Genomic DNA, 24748 nt, shown 5'->3' with positions numbered 1-24748 from the left:
CTTCTTTCAAGTGTGGGTAATGTAGTGGACTGGAAGGCCCCTAGAGCAAGTGATTCGGATCTTCCTGATCTCACTCCTCCCTTGGTACTTGCAAAAAATGGTCCTGCGGTGGTTACTCTTGATGCAGATGGTGATCGGGAACAGGGTTTTGCTGGTCTGGTTGCCGTCCAGGTTCTTTCCTCCGGAGCTGCAGATGGCGATCAGTTGTTTGCTACTGGCATGGATGAAAGTGTTACTCCGTTGACATTTCAAGCCCCTGTGGCGCATCATTCGGTTGCAGTAGTTGTGGTCATCCTGAAGGTCCGTTTTGGGGTAGTCCACATGCCTCCTGAGAAAGTCTCTAAAGGATGAAGCTTCACAGCAGAGGAAGAAGGAAGTAGCTGGGAGGCAGAGCAGGAGGAGGAAAGCCCAAAAGCAGCAGGCCTTAAGTACCATGGCTCAGTCCTGAGATAGTAGCTGCAAAATATGAAAAAAATAATAATAAAGTAAGAAATAATACAGAGCCTTGATGGCACAGTGGCTTAGAATGGAGTACTGCAGGCAAACTCTGCCCACAGCCTGGAGTTTGATACCGACTGGCTCAAGGTTGACTCATCCTTCCAAAGTTGGTAAAATGAGGACCCAGATTTTTGGGGGGGCAACATGCTGACATTGTAAAATGCCCAGAGAGTGTTGTAAAGTACTATGGAGTGATATATAACTCTAAATGTTATTGTTGTTGGTAATCCCCAGGTAAAATACACCTCTTACTCAGAAAGCAAGTTCATATTGTATGCACAGAAGTATGTAGCTGTGTTGAGAAGATATCACTTAACTAATAGACCAGATTCCCCTATTCTTGATGTAAAACATATTTTTACAGTTGTATATTCCCCCCTCCCCCCCCTGCTTTTTTTTTAATTTGGTAGATGTCTATCCTGCCTCTCTTGATATTTTTAGGTGTTTACATTTTTCATTCAGGAGATCAAGGAGTTTTCCCTATAACAACTTTTGCGATGTTAAGGTTCAAGCCTTGTCCAAAAATGATAACTCTGGGAATCCTGTCACTCTGACAAATCAGAATGAAATTCTGTGGTGAATTCCAGTTGCTAGATTTTTGCCACACAGGCAGCTGACAACAGCACCTTTGCCAGAAATAGGACTGGCCAACCTAAATGAAAACTAAAAAGGCCACAAATGAAGGGTTGTCATAACAGTTCAAATTATGATGTTTGTAATTACTAAATAGAATAGAATAGAAAGTAGAATACTTTATTTAGCCAAGTGTGATTAGACACACAAGGAATTTGTCTCCGGTGCAGAAGCTCTAAGTGTACATGCAAAACAACCGAGTAATAATAATCAATAATAATGATATCACTAAGGTAGTAGAGAAGATGAGAGGGATAATAGCAGTATAGCCTTCTACATGGGTAAATATATTTAGACATAAGACAGTGTTGTGGGAATTAGTTGTTTAGCAGAAAGATGGCATGGGGAAAAAAATTGTCCTTGTGTCTAGTTGTTTTGGCATGCAATGCCCTCTAGTGGCATCCCAAGGGGAGGAATTGAAAGAGTTTATGTCTTGGATGTGAGCCTTCCTTCTGAGCTATGCTAAAGTTTACTTCTTTTGCAAAAAAATAATAATAATAATCTAGAAATAGCTTTGCTTAATACAAGCCAACCTAAACCAGTTCAGAAACTCATATGGACCAAAGCATATTTTATCTATGGGCCTCTTAGATCCCTTCTTTAGCTCTACAAACTTTTGTTTCTGGTTTACTCCATTCACAAATGTTCTTCCAAACTTGTCCGTCCTTCTCTTCCATCAGCTGTAAATACCTAGCTAATTTTGCTACATAACCTTAATCTGCTATAGAAACTGCTAAGCACAGGTGGATCTACGATACAAAGCTTCCAAGGATTAGTGCAAACATTGGTTTTGAAGTGACCACACATCTCACGTCTGTGTAAAGGTAAAGGTTCCCCCGCACATGCGTGCTAGTCGTTTCCAACTCTAGGGGCCGGTGCTCATCTCCATTTCAAAGCCAAAGAGCCAGCACTTGTCCAAAGACATCTCCGTGGTCATGTGGCCGGCATGACTAGATGCCAAAGGCGCACGGAACACTGTTACCTTCCCACCGTAGTGGTCCCTATTTTTCTACTTGCATTTTTACGTGCTTTCGAACTGCTAGGTTAGCAGAAGCTGGGACGAGTAACAGGCGCTCACTCTGTTACGCGGCACTCGGGATTCGACCCGCCAAACTGCCGACCTTCTGATCGACAATCTCAGCGTCCTAACCCACTGAGCCACCGCGTCCCTTCACCTCTGTTTAGCACACTCTAAACTGCTGTCCTATTACTTCAAAAATGATAAGCCAAAGGCAGGAAATTTGGAAAGGAGGACTCCCATATATTAATTTAGAGTGTGCTAAAAAAAAAAACACGTCTGTTTAGCACACTCTAAATTAAAATATGGGAGTCCTCCTTCCCAAATTTCCTGCCTTTGGCTTATCATGTTTGAAGTAATAGGACAGTAGTCAGAAAAGGAAAAGGAAGAGCTATCCAATGTGGAGAGCCAACTTTCAAACAATCAGGAGGTGACGGCAAAACGCTGCAATGTTCAGTATCTCTTTGCTGCCATTTAATGGCAACTTGGAAGAAGGTACTGTTTTTCCTTTATGTGAAAAGAAATATTCAAAAGATGTAACTTGAAAACGGGGTTGGTTTTCACATAAGCCAGGGGTGTCAAACTCAATTTCATTGAGGGCCACATCAGCATTGCGGTTGCCCTCGGGGGGCCGGGTGGGTATGGACAGGGTGGGCGTGGCCTACTGGGTGGGCGTGGCTAGAGTGCGTATGGCCTACTGGGTGGGCGTGGCCAGCTCTACATCGTTCGCATCAAGGGTGCCTATGGGGGCCTGGGCAGGAGTGGGACAGATGTAGGGGTCTCTGGCAGAAGGAGGGTCTCTGGGCCAAGGCAGCGGGGGCCGTTCCCTCACTGTTTCCAGGATGGCTTCGCGGGCCGCATGAAACCACTTCGCGGGCCGGATCCGGCCCCCGGGCCTTGTGTTTGACATGTCTGTTTTAGACCTAAAGATTAGGGTGAGGGTTCGTTCTCTGAACTTGTGGGTTGGTTTCTGAATGTTTCGTTACCAGGCTGAGTAACATCTTCAGCGGTGTTTAGGAGATCCCTAAACGCCACCGAAGGTGTCACCTAGCCTGGTAATGAAATGTTCAGAAACCAACCCTCAAGCTCGGAGAACGAACCGTCACCCTCATCCTGCACCCGAGCTACAGATATTTGCCACTATTGCAAACCTAAAGATTATTTTGATTGGGTTGTTTTTTTTAAAGAATCAAGGATAAACAAAAGTTGAAAAGCTAGCTGGCTTGCTATGCCAAAAGATGGAATCTGAGCCAGCTGAAAGAAGGTTAAGGAATCAGTATGTATTTATCATTATTTATTATAACCTCCCAAGCTTACTGGATTCTCTTGATGTATAAAACTATTCACATCATACCAGGCTCAAGGTTGACTCAGCCTTCCATCCTTCCGAGGTAGGTAAAATGAGGACCCAGATTGTTGGGGGCAATTAAGCTGACTTTGTAATAATGCCGCTTGGGGTGTGTGTGTGTGAAAGCCCTAATAAGCAGGCATATACATAGAATGAAGGCTACTGCTAAGCTTGTAAGCCGCCCTGAGTCTTCAGAGAAGGGTGGGATATAAATGGAATTAAAATAAATAAATAAATAAATAAATAAATAAATAAATAAATAAATAAATCATCATCATCATCATCATCATCATCATCATCAACTTAAAACCACCTAGTCCCAGCTAAAACAACCTAAGAACAATAGAGGTAATCCTCAACTTACAATAGTTCACTTAGTGACCATTTGAAGTTACAATGGCACTGGAAAAAGTGACTTATGGCCATTTTTCACACTTACAACTGTTCGGGCATCCTCATGGTCATATGATCAATATTCAGACACTTGGCAACTGACTCATATTTATGACAGTCGCAATGTCCTGAAGGTCATGTGATCCCCTTTTGTGAGATGAGAAGCAAAGTCTCTGGGGAAGCCAGTTTCACTTAATAACCATGTCACTGTTAACCACTGCAGTGATTCACTTAACAACTGTGGCAAGGAAGGCTGTTAAATGAGGCAAAATTTACTTAACAACTATCTCACTTAGCACCAGAAATATTGGGCTCAATTGTAGTCGTAAGTCGAGGACTGGATCTACAAATCAAGCAAAAAAGAACCCAACAGCAACAATGCAACAACTTCAGGCCTGGGACCCAAATCATATTTTAAGAGCTTTCCAGAACCCTAGAATAGAAGGCACCATCCATATCTGTGAAGGGATGCTGTTCCAGAGGTTGGGGGCTGCAACAGAGAAGGCACACTTCCCCAATCCCAGAATATGACAATATTTAATAGAGGAGACCTAAAATGCACCCATTCTTCAATGTACTTAATACTCCTTCCTCCTCCTATTGCCCCCAGAACAACAAACCTGTGAGGTGAGTTGGGCTGAGAGAGAGTGACAGGCCCAATGTCACCCAGCTGGCTTTCATCCTAAGGAAGGACTTGAACTCACGGTCTCCTGCTTTCTAACCTGATTCCTTAACCACAAGACCAAACTGCAAATGACTGAAGAAAAGATATCACTCAGATATTCAGACCCTGTGCCGTAAAAGGCTTTATAGGTAATAATTAGCACCTTGAAGCTAAAGTTCTTCAAGTTGAATAGGATCTAAGAAGCACCTCTAGCTGAACTGATCATACGTTATTTAACTTCATATTTCCATAACTTGCTTTCAGTTACCATATGCCAGGCATGTCAAACTGCTGGCCCATGGGGTGGATGCATCACACCGAAACTGAGCCCACCCCATTGCCGACAATGGGGGAAAAGTCACGATACGTCACGCAATGTCACGTGACATCGTGAGTTTGATGTGCCTGCCATATGTGAATACATCTCCAAGTGTTATTTATTAAGAGAGGCTAGCTATTTGGTTAAATCTCTGATGAAGTTACATTTATTGCTTTCATAAGCTGTCTATTTCTGTAATAGTGTAACCTCTCCAGAACTGTTCCAGGTCTAAACTCACCCAATTTTTCAATTTTCCCCTCTTCAGGCTCGCTTCAAGAAGAATCCAAGGTCCAGAGAATTGAAGATGACACTTGCAGCCCTTTTCTCTTGTCAAGCTGACTGTTACACACTGCAAAACTGTGGTTGTATGAAGAGGTTTTAACATCCTTTTTAGATGTTCCCTAGTTTTGTAACCTTGGGTGTAGCAACCTTCTGGAGGAAAATATCTGCTGAACTATACCAGTGAAAATATTTCATCTCTCACACACATACACAAACAAGCACAAACATATGCAAATTCTAAATCATCCTTAGAATTTAACCCTTAAACCTTGTGTTGTTAGAGCTGCCAACTTTACAATAGTGGCAAATATCTGTAGCTCAGGTATAGGATGAGAGTGAAGGTTCATTCTCCGAGCTTGTGGGTTTGTTTCCGAACGTTCCGTTACCAGGCTAGGTAACATCTTCAGCAGAGTTTAGGGGATGTGTGTGTCAGCGTTCCTCTGTTTACAAGGGGTTCAGGTGTGGATGTGTCAAGTGAGGGTCTGTGGTAGGTCTTGTAGTAGGCCAGGTGTGAGTCATCTTACGGTAGGCCAGGTTTGAGTCATCAGTGAGAGGCTTGTGATAGGTCTTGTGATGGGGCAATTACACCAGGTCAGGGTCCTTGGGAGGTGAACTGCTGGTGGGAGGGAGGGAGGGGGCTTGCAAGGGTTGGTGCTGTCTCTGGTTGACTGTGTGGTTGATTTAGATTCTGAGGGGTTTGTAGGCTGGTTGTAGAAGAAACAACAACAACAACAACAACAACAACAACAACCATCATCATCATCATTATCAAAAACATCTGCCAGACTATCCCACCTCCTTTAGATAGATGATCTGAAGCTGTATGGAAAAACATAATCAGAAATAGAATCGCTGCTGAACACTGTCTGTATATATAGCCAAGATATTGCAATGGAGTTTGGTTTGGACAAATGTGCCACACTTACTCTCAAACAAGGAAAAATAGTGAAAACTGAAGGAATCAAGATGCCCCACGAAAATAACATTAAAAGTCTGGATAAGGAAGATTACTACAAATACTTGGGTATCCTTCAAGCTGATAACTTCTAGCACACTGAAGTCAAGAAAAAGATTAGAGGTGAAGAAGATCTTAAAGTCCAAACTCAATGGAGGAAATACCCTGAAGGCAATCAACACCTGGGCAATTCCAGTCATTAGATACACAGCTGGAATAGTGGACTGGACTCAAGCAGAACTAAAAACAATGGATAGGAAGACCAGAAAAATAATGACAATGAATCATGCCCTTCATCCACACAGTGACATTGACAGACTCTATCTACCAAGGCAAATAGGTGGACGTGGAATGCTGCAAGTACATCAGATGGTTGAAGAAGACAAAATGGCTTTGGGAGAATATCTGAAGGACAATGATGAAGATGCACTGAAATTAGTATATTAGGAAGGCGTAAGCAACCTAGAACTAAGGAGAAATTTTCTGACAGTTAGAACAAATAATCAGTGGAACAACCTGCCTCCAGAAGCTGTGAATGCTCCAACACTAGAGGATTTTAAGAAGAGATTGGACAACCATTTGTCTGAAATGGTATAGAGTTTCCTGCCTGAGCAGGAGGTTGAACTAGAAAATTTACAAGGTCCCTTCCAACTGTTATTCTGTTATTTTTCTATTGGCTGAACCTATCAAAATGTAGAACAATCTTCACTGATGGGACCCCTTAAATGTGTTAGAGATCAGCTTCCTGAAATTCCAAGGCCTCTGGAAATCTTGAAGTTCCAGGCTGGAATATCTAAAGGATACCAGATAAGGGAAGGCTGAATCAAATTCCACCAAAATAAAATAGGCCACAGCATCCCTCCAGAGATCCAGCCCTTGTCCTTTCATAAGGTTTTAGAGACCTAGCTGTTTTCCTGGGTGTTTGGACCAGGAGATAAAGGTGAGGTGTGGTTTTTATTATTGGACTAATATTGTTACCTTGGGTGACATCCCTTGCAGCTGTTATATTTAATCCTTCATGCCACCCAGAGTCAACAGTGCTGAGATGGGCAATCATATAAACTGTTTAATTTAATGAATAAGCACCATGCAAAATAAATCTTCTGCTTTCTCAGAAGCTTACTATCCTTAAGAAATAGGCTGAGTTATTTTATTTTAAAGTTATTTTATTTTCTTTAATACCTGGATTTTTAAACTGCAATGAAGTCATATCAGAAATGCTTTGGCAATGAACCTATCAAGAAAAATAGGTTGTGCAAACACATCTCATCTAATATGTGTCAACTGCAGAACAAGGCCAAGGCTATTACAAGTATGAACCACAAAGGAAATGTCTAAATTTCCATCATTTTTCTTCCAGTTTCTTCTGGGTAAGTAACCAAAGCCTACTTCACCTCAACTAGTGTTGTAATTTTCTTCTGTTTGAACACAGAAACCACAATAACTTTCATTAAGACACACAGGTGGAAGGGGAAGTTCTCCCTAGATGTGTTAAAAGTAGGGCCCCAGAACTGAGTTGCAAAAGTCTAGCCAACAATGGATAGCAGGAAAGTGAGACATACATTCTGAGTTCTCATCAATCAAAATTGTGCAGCTAAAATTTTGTAGTTCTTATTACCACAGCAATGGACTAAATAGGACCTAGGACAAACAGACAATGAAATGCTGGTCTTTTCTTCTTTTATCTTTACCAGAGGCTCTTTTGTTGCATTCCTGTGATAAAATTAAAACTAAGACAGCTGCCAGGTTAAAATGGAAGCCATCAGTTGAAAAACCAATCAAGTCATGAAGGAAAACTCAAAACTGACATCTCGTAAAATCAGATAAAGCCTACTCAGCTGACTGCAAATAGTCAATCAAAATGATGTTCTCTGTTGAAAGAAACCTAGAAGGACATGAGCTGAATATTATTTATATAATAAAGAATAAAACCCAGATATTTACACTGATGTCTGACATCAATATCCTTTTATTTATTTTCTCTGGTTTACTGTTTCATTTCTTTCAGGATGTACGTGATTCTCTTTTGTCCCTATTCTCTTTGCACTGTTTCCTTCTTCTTTGTTCATTGCCAGCTCCAATCTGTGAGGTAAAAATGGCAAATGACTAGAGCTAATCATGGTTTCAGTCATGGCTACTTGAAAATACCCTTTCAGTATTCTTACCAGAAATGGCAATGAAGACTAGTTTCCAACTTCCACCATAGTTCTTGTTTTTACAAAAAGAGAGAGAGAGAGAGCAATCATTTGTTTGTTTTTTCTGCAGATAGAAAAAGGGGCAAATATTTACTTGCTGGCTTCCATTCATTCCTCTCAACTCTTACCCTCACAAGAGTTTCAGGCATAATATAATCAGAAGGGAATTGAAGGGAACCAGTGGAAGAAGTTATTGAGCAGACTGGAAGCTTGTGCAGATGTTATTGGGCCCATAAGCTAGTCCTATGTTTGAAGGCAAGAAACAAGTTGATAATGTGACCCCACTGAGCATCCAACATGGGCCATGCCATGCTTGAATGAACCTTTATTATCAAAGTACAACATGTATACATTGAGATGGGCTGAACCTCCCTTCACGCCCCCCCATCACCATCACAACTCACAGTGGCAACAAACCCACCATCTTGTTACATCATGTGAGCTAATTGCACAACACACCTGCCTCGCAAATCAAGAACTTGAAAGGAAGTTTGATGGTGTCTATGGAGATTCTCAATCATCCAGGTCATGGTTGTGCTAAATATGCTTTTCCAAAAGGCAACTGGACTTTCCTTTTTTTTTCCCTTGAAAATATTTCGCTTCTCATGCAAAAGCTGAAGAATCTCTTGGAGAATTGAAGAAGCTTCTTCTGAAACATTTTTTAGGAAAAAAACCAAGAATCTCCAGTTGCCTTTGGAAAGCTTGATGGTAGTTGAGGTTAGTCAGCTCATCTGGCTAACACATTCCTGGTCACTCATGAACATCCGATCAGAAGCTTCAGCTGGTACAGAATTCAGCTGGCTGGGTTATAAATGCTGTCGGCTGTCTGACAGGTGGTATCACCGTTGCTCCAAGATCTGTATTGATTGGCAGTATTTCCAGATGTAATTCAAGGTGCTGTTGTCCATTTTAAAGCCGTTCATGGCTTGGGAATGAGTTACCTGAGGGACTGTCTTCTCCCAGTTGTTACTACCTGTTTAATCCAACCCAGCAGGATGGACATGTTCCAGGTCCCATCAGATTATAATAGCTATTGGTTTGTATTTAATTTCTTTTTTCTATTATTTTAATTTTTCTTATGATTCTCTGACATCCAGAGTCACTGGTTTGAGATGAGAAGGTAGACAAACTGAAAAATAAATAACAGATAGTCCTTGACCTACACCCACAATTGAGCCCAAAACCTTTTGTTGTTAAGTAAGAAATTTGTTAATTGAGTTTTAACCCATTTTACGACCTTTCTTGCCACGGTTGTTAAGTGAATCCAGGCAGTAGTTAAGTTAGTAACACAGTTATTAAGTGAATTTGGCTTATCCATTGACTTTGCTTGTCAGAAGGCTGCAAAAGGTGATCACATGACTCTGAGACACTGTAACCATCATAAATATGAACCAGTTGCCAAATATCTGAATTTTGATCACATGACCATGGGGATGCTACAACGATCATAAGTGTGAAAAAGAGTGATGTCATTTTTTTCAGTGCCGTTCCAACTTTGGTCACTAAATGAACTGTTGTAAGTCGAGGATTTCCTATGGATGGATGGATGGATGGATGGATGGATGGATGGATGGATAGATGGATAGATAGATAGATAGATAGATAGATAGATAGATAGATAGATAGATAGATAGATAGACAGACAGATAGATAGATATTGTCCTGCTATGATGAAAGTTTATCAATATTTATTTAATTATTTATTTATTTATTTATTTATTTATTTATTTATTAATGGGACTTATATCCCGCCCTATCTTCCGAAGGACTCAGGGCGGCTAACAACAAAACATATAATAAATACAAAAATTAAGATAAAATTAAAATTAAATATTGCTCTCAAGCCTGATCATTTCAAAAGCTTTAAAATGATCCTATCAGTCAGAGATCTCTATGATGCACTTCTAAGTTTTTTGAATCACTGTTTGATGGTAGAAAATGTGGAAGAATTTTCAGAGGTGATAAAAAGCCATCTTGCCTGTCTTCCATTAAATGGATGTTTAAGGATTAAACACACCACAAAAGCTATTTTGTGAATGAACAAACCCTCTCAGGAAAATTTTTCAAAACTCCTGCAGTATGAATAGAATGTGTCCAGCGGATCAAGCAGTCAATTAAGATTGATCCCTAAAGGGAATTAAGTCAATTAAATCTACCCCTAGAGGGGGGGGAAATGGGAAAAAGAGGGGTAGGATCCTTTTTCTCATTTTTTTCCTTTTTCGGGGTTGTTTTTACCATTTCATTTCTCAAGAGTTTCATATCTCCAATTAGTTAGAAAAAAGTTCAATTTTATTTCTAAAGCACTGGACAATTCTTGGCCCATCAGTATCCAACAGGGGCTAAGTAACAAAGGAGTGTCATGGCATGACGATTCACATTTCATTAATTTTGTCATTACCAGGATAGGAATTTAGGAACCTGCCTATGCTATCTTAAATCCTTGAAAGAAAAAAAAATATAACTTTAAAATATGAAATAAAATTTAAAAATAGTGTACATATAACTGAAGAACTGTCTGGTGTAAGATCATTTTCTTTCAGTTGTTCTCACCTGGTCTTATTGCAAAAGCCTACCCTGAGCAGTTTTAAATAATTGTGTAAGAATACGGTTGCTTTATCTCCTGTAAAAGTCAGTTTCAAAGCTGTTTCTTCACCATCTCCCAGAAATATATGGAAAGAAACCAACAATCAAAGCTTCAGTGGTTGAAGAACTGGGACATCACGATTTCAGAAGAGGCCCTTAAAATTAGCAGAATGTTGGCGAATATTCCTCACTTCAATGAAGAACTAATTTTATTTCATTGTTCAAAGTTAATGCATTGGTGTATCCTATGCCATGTCATGGTTCCGACAGATGAAATGCTTTAAAAGAACTTCGAGGCGTTGTTTACCTTAAAGAATCTTTTATTCGAGAAACAAGGTATCAGCTCTACATAGGTATGCCAAAAATTGAATTCCCCTCCCCTGGCCACAAAGTAGCAAAGCACAATTCCCTTCTCCAATTAACAGTCATAAATAACATTCCCCAATTAGTTTGAAGTGCAGGCTTTCTCCTCAGCTTTTCAGCCCCCAAATCTCTATCAGCTCTGGGCACAATAACCTTGATTCCCACGGCTGAGTTATTGTTGTTATGACTAACTGGACTCTCATCCACCTCCCACCTCCCAGGATCATTTAACTCTAAAAGCGAAAGAGAAAAGATGGCTACATTTCCATCTGTTGTCAAAGCAAGAACATCCGATGTTAGCGTCGTTGACACATCAGTTGCTTGCATATATAACCTGGCTAACTACAGCAATGGAATAATTTCTCAGGAATGGTAAGTAAAACATAGGAACAGCAGAGATATATTCATATGTTCAGTTTTCTCAAAAGTTAACCACTTTACATAAAAAGTTTGATTTCTGCATTCTTCAACTCAGTCACCCAAAGAACAAAAGAAAAGTGAGCCACATGCAGTCACACAGGTACATACACAATCATATATGCAACGTATATGTACATATTTTAATCTTTCTCCACTTATCTTATCTACATCTTTGGCCTTACAGTTTTCCAAAGCTCTCACAGCAGGCAAGACGTCCTTGTCATTACATTTTATAACACATATTTCAATTCCACCTTCAACAAATCATGGTTCATTCAAATATTCTTTCCAATGTGCATAGCTCCATGTCTATGGAGATTCTCAGTCATCCAGGTCATGGTTATTCCAACTGGACTTTGCTTTTCCTTGGAGACGTTCCATTTCTCGTCCAAGAAGCTTCTTCAGTTCTGAAGGACTGAAAACCCACTGAAAACCTTAACCCACAAAAAGAACTGAAGAAGCTTCTTGGATGAGAAGTGAAATGTCTTTAAGAAAAAGCAAGTCCAATTGTCTTTTGGGTATTTCTTCCAACATTCCCTCTCTTTAGCTTCATACCAAATACTTTCATCACTTGAATTTTTAATCCCATCCACTCTACTGGAGACTGCTTGTACCTGCTTCCCAAACAATATTTTTTTTATCAAAATGGTCTTGCATTTTATGTCTCATTCAATAGTAATCCAAGCTTCCTCTCTTTAACCCCATGCTGGCATATTTTTCCTCCATATATACAATACACATAAGCATTCCTCCATCCTTTTCAGTGATCATTTGTGGAGGGGAAAAAATTCCTTCTCTCAAAAAAAAATTACCTATGTTAAAAATGTACAGCTAATCCTTCACTTACAACAGTTCATTTAGTGACTGTTCGAAGTTACAACGAAATGGAAAAAGTGACTTATGACCAGTGATGGGATTCAGATATGTGAACAACCAGTTCTCTGTGTGGATGCTGATTCCAGAAATCCATTCTGGGCCTGGGCAACAAAGAATTAGCTACCGGTTCTGCTGAAGTGGTGCAAACTGGCTGCTTATGACCATTTTTCATACTTACGACCTTTGCAGCATCCCCATGGTCACATGATCAAAATTCAGACACTTGGCAACTGACTCATAATTATGATGGTTGCAGTGTCCTGGGGTCATGTGATCATGTTTTGCAACCTCCTGACAAGCAAAGTCAATGGGGAAGCCAGATTCACTTAAAAACCATGTTACTAACTTAACAAGTGCAGTGATTCACTTAACAACTGTGGCAACCAAAGTTATAAAATGGGACAAAGCTCACTTAACAAATGTCTCACTTAGCAACAGAAAATTTGGGCTCAGTTGTGCTAAGTCTGGCTGCCCCTATTACAAAAAATAATCATAGCAAACACTTGACATAGAAATGACAGAATACACAAAGTTTAAATTTCCTAGGTAAAGGTAAAGGTAAAGGTTCCCCTACACATGTGTGCTAGTCATTTCCAACTCTAGGGGCCAGTGCTCATCTCCGTTTCAAAGCCAAAGAGCCAGTGCTTGTCCAAGGACGTCTCCGTGCTCATGTGGCCGGCATGACTAGACACCAAAGGCGCCTGGAACACTGTTACCTTCCCACCGTAGTAGTTCCTATTTTTCTACTTGCATTTTTACGTGCTTTCGAACTGCTAGGTTGGCAGAAGCTGGGACGAGTAACAGGCGCTCACTCTGTTACGCGGCACTCAGGATTTGACCCACCAAACTGCCAACCTTCTGATCGACAAGCTCAGTGTCCTAACCCACTGAGCCACCACATCCCTACACTTTATAAATTCCCCTCTCTTCATATGAACTCTTTTAGTAAGTTGCCTTTATATTTATTTATTTATTTTATTTTATTGCATTTATATACCGCCCTTTCCCCGAGGACTCAGGGCGGTTTACAGGGAGTTAAAAATCAACCATACAAAAGTTAAAACCCAATTTAAAAAATATTAAATCAACCCTGTACTATTAAAAACCCCAATTAAAATGAATGTCTCCTCAGCCTGGGCCCGAGAGCTCAAAGAGCCAGGTCTTCAGGCCCCGGCGGAATGATCGGAGGTCGGGAGCAGTCCTCAGCTCCACCGGTAGCTGGTTCCAGAGGGCAGGCGCCCCCACTGAGAAGGCCCTATCCCTGAAGCCCCAGTAGCCATTTCAGCCCTCCTTTTTGCCTTCTTTTTAGGAAACAAGCATTGTCTATTTTTTTAAAAAAAGCAAATGTTTTCATTTGTTTTCTCTTATGAGATAGAAACATAGTCAAGAAGAGAGAAATGTACTGAGGCCTTGCCAAGATCACAAAGAATGCACAAAGGACATCTCTTGAACTAGACCTTGAGCGATTTACACATGTGCAAGAATGTGTAGCTTATGCTACTCCTAAAGCTAATGATTTCTAAAGTAAAATTTTTGAAATCTCTACCCTAAATACTATATAGTGGCTTTCTCTGTACCCTGTATAAAGAGACACCCTCTTCCCAATTTTTTATCTTGATTCTCCACGATTCTAGAATAGCATTCTGGCCTTTAGCATATTGGGTAAATAGCAGTGCTCTCACACAAGGCCTAAATGAATAGGCTCAAATTAACATAATTTGGACACATTATGCAAAATCCTATCTCTCTTGGCTAGTCTATGGAACCAGGAATGTTGGAAGGAAAGAGAAAAGAGAGGACCAGGAACAAGATAAACAGTCTAAATTAATAGTGGTGCTGGTATGAAGGGCCAGGGCAGGGATAGATTATTTTTCTTTTTTCTTTTCTTTTTTATTTTTATTAAAGAGTTTTACAAAAACAAAATTTTACAATACATCCCAAACTCCCACCCACCCCAAACCACCCCCTTCCCCCCCTCTTCCCAGAGCTAAATACAGGGTATAATTATAATAATCATATTCTAGCTAAAGACTATCCGTAATATAAAATTAACCAAATTCATAATGTGCTTTAACTCCCCTTTAACATAAATACATACAAAGTACTAACACTAAAATTAATAACAATATCCCTCTAAAATCTACTCATAAGCTAAATGGAACTTTTTAGTCCCATATTTATTCTGAATATAATCTATCCATCTCCTCCAAACTGAAATATATCTTTCTTGTGAATGATCCATCAAGTAAGCAGAAATCTTAGACATTTCTGCAAGATTTGAAACTTTAAACACCCATTCTTCTATTGTAGGCAAACTATCCTTCTTCCAATATTGTCCCACCAGTAACCGTGCTGCTGTTATCAAATTCAACATCAAATTGGTTTCTTTAACATCACAATCTAGAACAATACCCAATAGAAACAATTGCGGAGAAAACTTTATCTTTTTGAATGTTCCACCAAATTTTAACCCAAAAAGCTTTTATATTTCTACAAGTCCACCATATGAAAATAGGTGGCTTCTAAACTACCACATCTCCAACATTTAGACTGTAAGTTAGGATACATATTAGACAACTTTTTGGGATCCAGATGCCATCTATAAAACATTTTATAAAAATTTTCTCTTAAATTTTGAGCCTGAGTAAATTTAACATTTCTAACCCAAATTACCTCCCAAGTATCCAGCGAAATTGGTTCCCGAATATTTTGTGCCCACTTTATCATACAAGGCAGGGATAGATTATTGTAGAGAAAGTCTATCTGTGTGATTGCAGCACTGACTTGATGACACATAATCAATCAATCAATCAATCAATCAATATTTGTTCTGGCTATCCATAATGGGTTTTCAGTAAATTCACATTCAGTGAAACCGCTGCATAATGAGTTTTCAATTAAATTTCAAACATATCTTCAGCTGCATTTTTTCTCATCCTAACAGAATAACAGAGTTGGAAGGGACCTGGGAGGTCTTCTAGTCCAACTCTTGCTCAAGCAGGAAACCCTATACCATTTCAGACAAATGGTTGTCCAATCTCTTCTTAAAAACTTCCAGTGTTGGAAGATTCACCACTTCTAGAGGGAAGTCATTCCACTGATTAATTGTTCTGTCAGGACATTTCTCCTTTGTACTAGATTGGTTCTCTCCTGGATCCTTTCTCGTTCACAACCTATTTTGTTTCATAGTTCCAACATGTTTCTTGGCTCCCACTGATGTACTGTAACTCCACACCATTTTAGAACAGAAATCTTTCCACTTTCTTCCAAATGGCCCTTTTCCTTATATTCACTTTCCATTCCTTCTGTTGGACTAAGGAGAAATTTCCTGACACTTAGAACAATTAATCAGTGGAAGGACTTGCCTCCAGAAGTTGTGGATGCTCCAACACTGGGGGCTTTTTGAGAGGAGATTTGAAAACCATTTGTGTGAAATAATATAGGACAGACATTTCAAACACAAGGCCTGGGGGCCAGATCCGGCCCGTGAAGTGGTTTCATGCTGCCCGCGAAGCCATCCTGGAAACAGTGAGGGAACGGCCCCCACTGCCTTGGCCCTGGCCCAGAGACCCTCCTCCTGCCAGAGACCCTTAGATCTGTCCCACTCCTGCCCAGGCCCCCATAGGCACCCTTGATGCGAACGATGTAGAGCTGGCCATGCCCACCCAGTAGGCCATACGCACTTTAGCCACGCACACCCAGTAGGCCATGCCCATCCAGGCCACACCCACCCGGCCCCCTGAGGGCAACTGCAATGCTGATGTGGCCCTCAATGAAATTGAGTTTGACACCCCTGATATAGGATCTCCTGTTTGAGCAGGGACCTCCAAAGTCCCTCCCAACTCTATTATTTTATTAATCTAGCTTTGAATATTTTATACAATACTTTCCCCGACAGTCATATTACTTTCATTCTAGTTCTTTTTATTCCTTTCCCTATCTCCTATGTCAATATCCCCTTTTAATATTACATTGTGACTGTCATCATCCTTGTGATGCCTGTGTAGCACCTGCAGAAATTTGGTCACGTTAAGTCTACCTATTTCTGCAATCAATGTTATTTCTTCACTGTGGTTTTGGGGCCCCGCAGTTACAGTTGAAACCTAACCACCCCAGTTTCACAACACATCTGTGTACCATATTTGGTATAGGACTATTTCTTTTTTTTCCTCTTTAATCCCACCCCCAAATCAACTGAGCTCTATATAATCATTTCAATGGCACCTCGTAAGTCAGAAGCTATTTCTGAAGGAATTGGTAACTATCACTCAACATAGGATTACAATTTTAGGTAAGTTAAAGATTGCTTTTAACCTCAGTGTCCCCAGCCTGTAACTATTTACTTATTCTGTCAGGAAACTGAAATTAATTTCACCACAGATAAATTACAAGTGGTCCTTAACCACAACTGAGCCCAAACTTTATGTTCTTAAGTGAGACATTTGTTAATGAGTTTTGCCCCATTTTATGGCCTTTCTTGCCACCATTGTTAAGTGAATCATTGCAGTTGTTAGATTAGTAACACGGTTGTTGAATGAATCTGGCTTCTCCATTGATTTTGCTTGTCAGAAGGTCACAATGGGGATCACATGACCCCAGGACACTGCAACCATCATAAATATGAATCAGTTGCCAAGTGTCCAAATTTTGGTCACATGACCATGGGAATGCTGCAATGGTTCTAAGTGTGAAAAATAGTCACAAGTCACTTTTTTTTAGTGCTGTTGTAACTTTGAACGGTCACCAAGCAAGTTATAAGTTGAGAACTACCTGTACTCCATCTTAATTGCAGATGACCACTAGATGTCAGCAGAGAGTTACAGAATATCTCTTTGAACTTAGCTAGTAGTCATCCAGTTTTTTTCACCCAGATGCGGTAACTCTAAACATAGAAAATCCAAACACAGACATAACTGAAAAGACATTAAAATGCATTTTTTTAAAAAAAATAATGGGTGAAAGTATATCCCAGGTCTACCCAGCACTTTCTCTATGCAAGATGGTACTTGGTGGCATCACTGAGATGGTGCAGAAAGTCAGTTTTTTTCTCATTTTCGTATGCTTCATTTTTTTTCAGCTAATGATATGTCCATATTATTAAATTCATTTGTTAATGCTTCTGAAAGGCTTGCTCCAAATCTAAATTGACTTGGACCGAGTTGATATTTGTGAGGGATACTACAAGGAATTCTCAAACCTATTGTCTAGGCTGCAAATTGTGAGTTTTGCTTCCTTGGTATGTCTGCACAATTTTGTGACGCCCTTTACTAAGTCCTCTTACTTACTTTATAAATTTACAGTCAGAAATTAAACAATATTGATTATTCAGTATGAGATCTGTGATTATACTCTTTCTGATATTCTGATTTTGATGTTTTGCGTATTCCAAATTGTTGCAAAGCTGCTTAGAATTGCAAACTGCAGCATGGAGATAACTTAGAAGTTCATAAGTAAATATTGCAGCTCCCTCCCAGCCCCCCCAAAAGGCAGTAGCAAATCACTTACATATTGTTCCCCCCTCCCCCTCCCAAAAAAACCCAGTGATAAACCCCAGGAATAGAACTGTACTTGATTGAGTCTTTATTCTTACCTGTATAGTTCTTGGTGCTGTCTGAGTTTGGTTTTGTGGTTGCAAGTCAGCGTGGGGTTTGCTGGCTGCTTAGATATATAGTAGCTTTCCCTGTATGTTTTGGTGGGCTTTCTCCATACTTGGAAACCACACCCCTACCACACACACACACACACACACACACACACACACACACACACACACACAAAGACCAGCATTGGCAGGGCAAGCTACTGCATATAAACAGAGAACAAGCCCCACACTGCCTTGCTCTGATGGGTGTTATCTAGTTGGGTAATGAAACATTTCCATGCACACAGCCACGCTTAGGAAGCACCCAGAACTTCACACTTCAGCCCTGAGCTGCAGATAATTTTCTCTACTTTTCCTTATTTTTGAAGTATGGCAAAATAAGACTAGGAATATCCAGTATAAATTTAACAGAGTGGTTCCTTTACACGGGGAATATTGTACATCAAAAAAACATAACAATGTGTTTTAATGCCTCATTGAAATGATACGGTTCCATGAAATGGATAGATGTACTCTGACTTTTATACTTACAGTTTCTTAGTTCTCCCCTTTTTTCCTCTCTTTTTTTTTTCTTCCTTCCTCTTCCCCTTCCCTTTCTTTTCTTCTCTCTGGTCCTCTTCTGCAGATCCCAATTTCCCATCATGACCGTCTCCAGATTGCTCCTCCAGCTGCTTGTTCTTCTTGGGGTTTTGCTGGTGCACTACGGAGAAGCCGCAAATTACCGAAGTTTTGCAAACAGCCACATTGATTTTCCCAAAACCAGAGCCAATAACCCAAACGCCTACTGTAACCTGATGATGCGGCGAAGAGGGCTGACTCGACGGAGGTGCAAACCCACCAACACCTTTATCAATGCCAATTCCAACAGCATCAGAGCAGTTTGCCAACGTGGCGGAACTCACTATCAAAGGAATTTGTATGATAGCAGGAACAGGTTCCAAGTGACCCAATGTAGAAACACTGGAAGATTCCCAAACTGCAATTACAGGGGGCAAACAATGAACCGGAGGGTCCGCCTGGCCTGTGTCCGCAGGTCCCCTGTTCACTTGGAGAGACTTTTGTAACAGGTGGTGTATAACAACATACCTGCAGAAGTCCACGGATGCGCTGGTCACAGCATGCGAATGCTCCCTTGCTACTGCTCTTTCTGCCGCGAACCTCTTAGCGCATCTCCACCAGCTTAGCAATAGTTCCTTCCCCCTGCCCACAGCAAAGTCAACAGATCATAAGACCAAGTTGAGGAACTACAGATCCCCATCTCAACTTTTTTCCCTGCTCTTCTCCGGGGTTTTTAGAGGAATTTTGTCACATCACAGATTAAAGATCTACTTCTTTAGGATATGAGCTAGAGATTGGTGCCTTATCTTATTTCAGTCTAGCCTTATCATTTCCCTTGCAAAATCATGTTCTGGGAGTGGCTTGGAGATCTATCAATAGTGAAGGAGGCAGCCATCGTATCAGGAACATAAACTTGTGAGTCAGCCACACTTGCCTGTAAACTAATACAGAAAAGTATTGAACAATCAGACATGTATGCAGCATTAGAGATGTGTGTTTCCTTGGGTTTGGAGGGGAAAATGGGTTTCAGAATGAGGTGGGGAGAAGCACATGTAGTACCTATCTACAAGCTTTTCAACCAAAGGGATATTTTCCCGGGATCACTCTATATGCAGAAAGAGCTGGTCCTGGAAACTGTTTTCAGAAATGCAAATAGATGTTACATGAGCACTTCTGGGTGCTCAAAAAAGCATCTTCCTCCCATTACCACCACCACCATCACATAGCTTTTCATCTCCTTTCTCTGACTAGCTCTGAGAGTTGATAGGATTTTAAAATGATTAATTCTTGAGGAACTGGAATCCTTATAAACATTCCATAGCATGTGGAGTCTAAATGGTCTAATCCAATCTGCTGAAGTCCTGGAGATGACAGTGAGCACAAAAAGAACATTACAATTATCTTTAGATAAAGATTTCCAGCTTTTATTAAGTTTATCTCATTTGTGGCATACTTGCAAAAAGATTATTTGGGGGAAGGTGTCCACTGTGTTCTGTACTTTAATGTAATGTCTTCTTACAATAATTTTTGTGTCCCATCCAATTAACCAAAGATTGCTGTGGTGTACAATGCCAACACAGAGGTTGTTATTTTCTACATGTTATTTGCTACAGCTTAAACCATGCCTGCTGATTTCTCTGAATAAACTAGATGACTGCAAATTGCAAATGATAACAGTATTTGATTCTAAAATTTGTATTTTCTAGTGCAACTGGTTCTGAAGAACCAAAGTAACAACCAAGTAATTATTTTCTATTACACCCTTTGAGAAAAATGCTGCTTTGCTTCACAGACAATACCACTCCCATTCAGGGGATCTACAGCTGTAGGAAACCTTGGGTATAATTCCCAGGGACCTTCAAAATTAACAGTTGGTCAACCTCTATGGCAGAGGGGGAAAATCATTAAATTCATTGCTGAAGAAGAATTGCCATAATTTATTTTATTTTATTTTAAAATGGTAAGGAAATTAAATTTCATATCTGCTTTATCTCCACCCAATGGTCTTTGAGGGACAATGTCCAGCAGGCCACCAAAAGGCCAAAATGCTTGGAAAAAACAAGTGTATGCCATGCCATCCTAACTTAAGAGGATCTATTGCAGAAATTCAGTTGCATTGCTAATACATTCTGTACATGCTTTCTCCATTCCATATTTATGAAAAGTAATTCATTAAACGCCATGAGTTTTTCTAGGCATCCGCAGAAGGATCCAGCCATATCACTCACTCTGTTACTGTCCAAGTACCTTTTTATGCAGCAATACTAACTCTGGATTACATTGTAGGATTCTAATAAATCACCACATTAACTTCAGCTTCTTCTACATTCCCAAGCTGCACATTTTGCAGTGAAACACACAAGGTTTTGATGTAAGGGTTGATTTGTTGCATTTGTTTTATTTTGGCATGTTATTCCACTTTCCTGTCAAGAGATCATGTCCAAGGACACATAAAAAAAGCTGAAGTGATTAAAACCCAGCTAAAAAAAAACCATAATGCAATGCACTAAAAGGTCTTTGCCTAACCTAACTGCATATTGACACAATGCGTACTGATTGGTCAGAAACTGCTCCCTCAATTCTGAAGTGTGAAAATAGTAATGAAATGCCTGAATGAATTTCAACATTATTACCAACCATACCTTTCAACCAGTTTCCCAACAGACTTGCACGTACTGTATACATCACGGAGGAACTGGCTCATTTGCAGGCTGAGATAATAGCTGTTCCTCTATAGTTGTTCATTTATAAGAAAAGGTGATGACAAGGAGTCAAAAAAATCAGCATGTTAAATCTAAACCTTATTGACTTATTCTCCAAGGCACCAGTGAAAATGCTTAAATCAATGAAACATTTTGCCACCCAGAGTTGTGGGTGCTCCATTGCTGGATGTTTTCAGACTGGACAACTATTTATTTGAGATGGCATAAGGTCTCTTTCCTTGGATAGGGGGCTGGATTAGAACACCTCCAAAGTTCTTTTCAGCCCTGTGATTTTATGTTTATGTCTAATTTTCTTCATACTTTCGTTTAAGTCAATTCTTAGCATTTGAATGTCTTAATTCAGTAACAATCTAAAGTGTCTTGTAGGTGCAGGAATGGCCCAAAGAACCACACTGCACTGACTGGGAAGGAGCAGGGAAGACTGATTAAGCAATTTTAATGTGTTTTTCTCAATCTGGTTCTACTTTCCAGATGTTAAAGAACATTGTCCGTGGTCCTCAATCTGGAATGTTAAGAATTGAATTCCAACTCATAGGAAGAAAAGTAGGATGAGGAACACTAGAATTAGCTTCTTACACAGCTTCTCTTGTGAGAGAGGTTCGGTTATTAGCCGTGGTGGCACAGTGGTTAGAATGCAGTACTGCAAGCTAATTCTGCCGGCTGCCAGCAGTTTGGCAGTTTGATCCTGACTGGCTCAAGGTTGACTCAGCCTTCCATACTTCCAAGGTCGGTAAAATGAGGACCCAGATTGTTGGGGGCAATATGCTGACTCTGTAAATTGCTAAGAGAGGGCTGTATATAAGTCTAAGTGCTATTCTTATTGCTATTGCTGTTACTCACTTAGTGGAGCACATGGTTGGTGTAGGTGGTTTTTCAGTAGATTTGTCTTTCTCCTTTGCCATCATAGTCTCTGCTAATGAGGATATCTAGGAAGAGCACTGTATTGGGTGTTTTTTTTCTTCCCTTGTGAATTTGATTCCTTTGGAGATGATGACATTTTAGTGTGTGATCTCTAATTGGTCCCTTTTTTATTATGGCCACAACATCGTCTGCATACTGAATCCATAGTTTGGGTTCAATGTGTGGGACGGCTATTGATTCCATTACGTCCTCTGCTATGAGTTCTGAAAATGGGGATCCCATAAGTATTCCTTTGATTTATTGATATGTTTGCCCATCTAATTGAAAGTATGTGGTTAGGCAAAGGTTGATAAGAGGCTGCAACTGGCATTTCAGGTGTGGGTGTGCTTTCTATAGGTCCATTAGTAACAAATGGACATAACTATTTGTTACCAAGGGACATAAGGAACTTTCATAACCAACCTGGGTTGAATCTTCCATTCAAATCTTAAAGGTAAAGGTAAAGGTTGCCCCACACATGCGTGCTAGTCGTTTCCGACTCTAGGGGCCAGTGCTCATCTCTGTTTCAAAGCCGAAGAGCCAGTGCTTGTCCGAGGACGTCTCCGTGGTCATGTGGCCAGTATGACTAGATGCCAAAGGCACATGGAACGCTGTTACCTTCCCACCGTAGTGGTCCCTATTTTTCTACTTGCATTTTTACGTGCTTTCTAACTGCTAGGTTGGCAGAAGCTGGGACGAGTAACAGGCGCTCACTCTGTAATGTGGCACTCGGGATTTGACCCGCCAAACTGCCGACCTTCTGATCGACAAGCTCAGCGAAGCCCTAAAAGATCAGTTAAAAATAATAGCAACAATTTTCGTATATAATTAATTGCATTCAGCAAAAAGATCATTATACAGTATGACTGTGAATAATTAGAAAAATGACTATCTCTACTTTCTCTTTATTAAAAGGAAATATTCCCAATATTGTAGAGTGGGGAGAGATGGAACCTGTTAACTCTTCAACAGATACTTTACAATTAAAAAAATAAATCTATTACTTAAGTTTTCAGAAAGATTGCTCAGAAATGAAATTCTTCCCTAGGATATTCTACGTGAACGTCCACTTTCAGCCATGCATGATTAATGTCTTATAGTGTTGTTACAAAAAACAAGAAGTAATATAACTTGATGAAGAGAAATCTTTCTTCTCAACAATCAAGGTTGAAAAAGATTGAAGGCTGAAAAAATTCCAGCTTGCTGTCTTTCCCTTCTTATGCTTTTGCCTGGTCTCCCCACTTAGTATGTCCATTCTTTCCCAACACACCACAAACTTTGTGAGCAATCCACTTTCTAACATGCCTCATCATGTTTCTTAGTACCAGTTTCACCATGTCATTTTGCAGGGTGAAGAAGAAAGGGTTCAGGAAAGGACAGACAATTGTGGTGAGTAGAGCAGGGACCTTATGGACTTCAAGAGTCTCCGTCTGGGATGGTGTGACATAGATGAAGATGCTGATGCCACAGGAGATGGAGATGATGGTCAGATGTGAAGCACAAGTATTGAAGGCTTTTGCCTGACCTGAAGGGGTAGAGATGCGGACTATTGCTGAGATGATACATATGTAAGAAACTATGATTAAGACCAAAGAGCAAAGGATAACAACAGAAGACAGCACAAAGTCCATCAACTCTATCACTCGGGTGTCACTGCAGGACAGATTCAGCAGAGGGCCACTGTCACAAAAGAAATGGTTGATGACGTTAGACTTGCAGTAGGATAGCCTGGAGATCATAATGGTGGGAATAAGAACTGAGAGGAACCCACCCAGCCAGCAAGTCAAAACCATTTGGATGCAGACCTGGCTATTCATGATTGCATGATATTGCAATGGCCTGCATATGGCGGCATAGCGGTCATAGGACATGGAGGTAAACAAAAGAAACTGTACTGTCCCTAAGAAGAAATAGAAATAAGACTGTGTCATGCAGCCAGCAAAAGAAATAGACTTGTCCCCAGAGAGGAGGTTCCAGAGCAATTGCGGGCTAGTGACAGTGGTGAAGAAGATGTCCAGTAAGGAGACATTGCCAAGAAAGAAGTACATTGGGTTATGGAGGCGGTTATCTACCAATACAATGCAGAGGATGACCATATTGGCCCCCAAGCTTGCAATGTACATGGTTAAAAAAAGGAAGGCTAGCAGGAGTTCAATTTGACGGCAAATGGCAAAACCCATGAGGATGAATTCAGAAATGCTTTGGTTCTCCGACTTTTTCTGATGGTCCTCAAGAACAGCACCTGAAAGGACAAAGGTTATAACTGAGAAACACCGATGCACCAAATACTGCTTGTATATTAAAATATGTTGCCAAAAATTGTAATTGAATTCTTTGGGCTTATCTCAACAAACATGCCTTACTTACCAGTCATTTTTTCCTGTATCCCTTGGTAGAATTTGTTTTGCTCTTTTATTC

General features: G+C 40.3%; 1 protein-coding gene across 1 annotated transcript in view; it reads right to left on the bottom strand.

Annotated features, from left to right (window-relative positions):
- Nucleotides 1-6: 6 nt before the first annotated feature.
- The window catches only part of LOC310649134 (olfactory receptor 6J1-like), a gene marked incomplete at both ends in the record, with an annotated part of 26350 nt that continues 1608 nt past the window's right edge, over nt 7-24748 (bottom strand). The window contains 2 exons of the mRNA XM_083377418.1: nt 7-380; nt 23601-24572. Of these exons, the coding sequence (XP_083233544.1) occupies nt 7-380; nt 23601-24572 (1346 nt within the window). The remainder of the gene's footprint in view (nt 381-23600; nt 24573-24748) is intronic.

The sequence above is a fragment of the Vipera ursinii genome (genome assembly GCF_947247035.1).
Source record: "Vipera ursinii genome assembly, chromosome: Z".
Lineage (NCBI taxonomy): Eukaryota > Metazoa > Chordata > Lepidosauria > Squamata > Viperidae > Vipera > Vipera ursinii.
The sequence above is the reverse complement of the archived record's forward strand: the minus strand, read 5'-3'. Positions and strand labels throughout refer to the sequence as shown.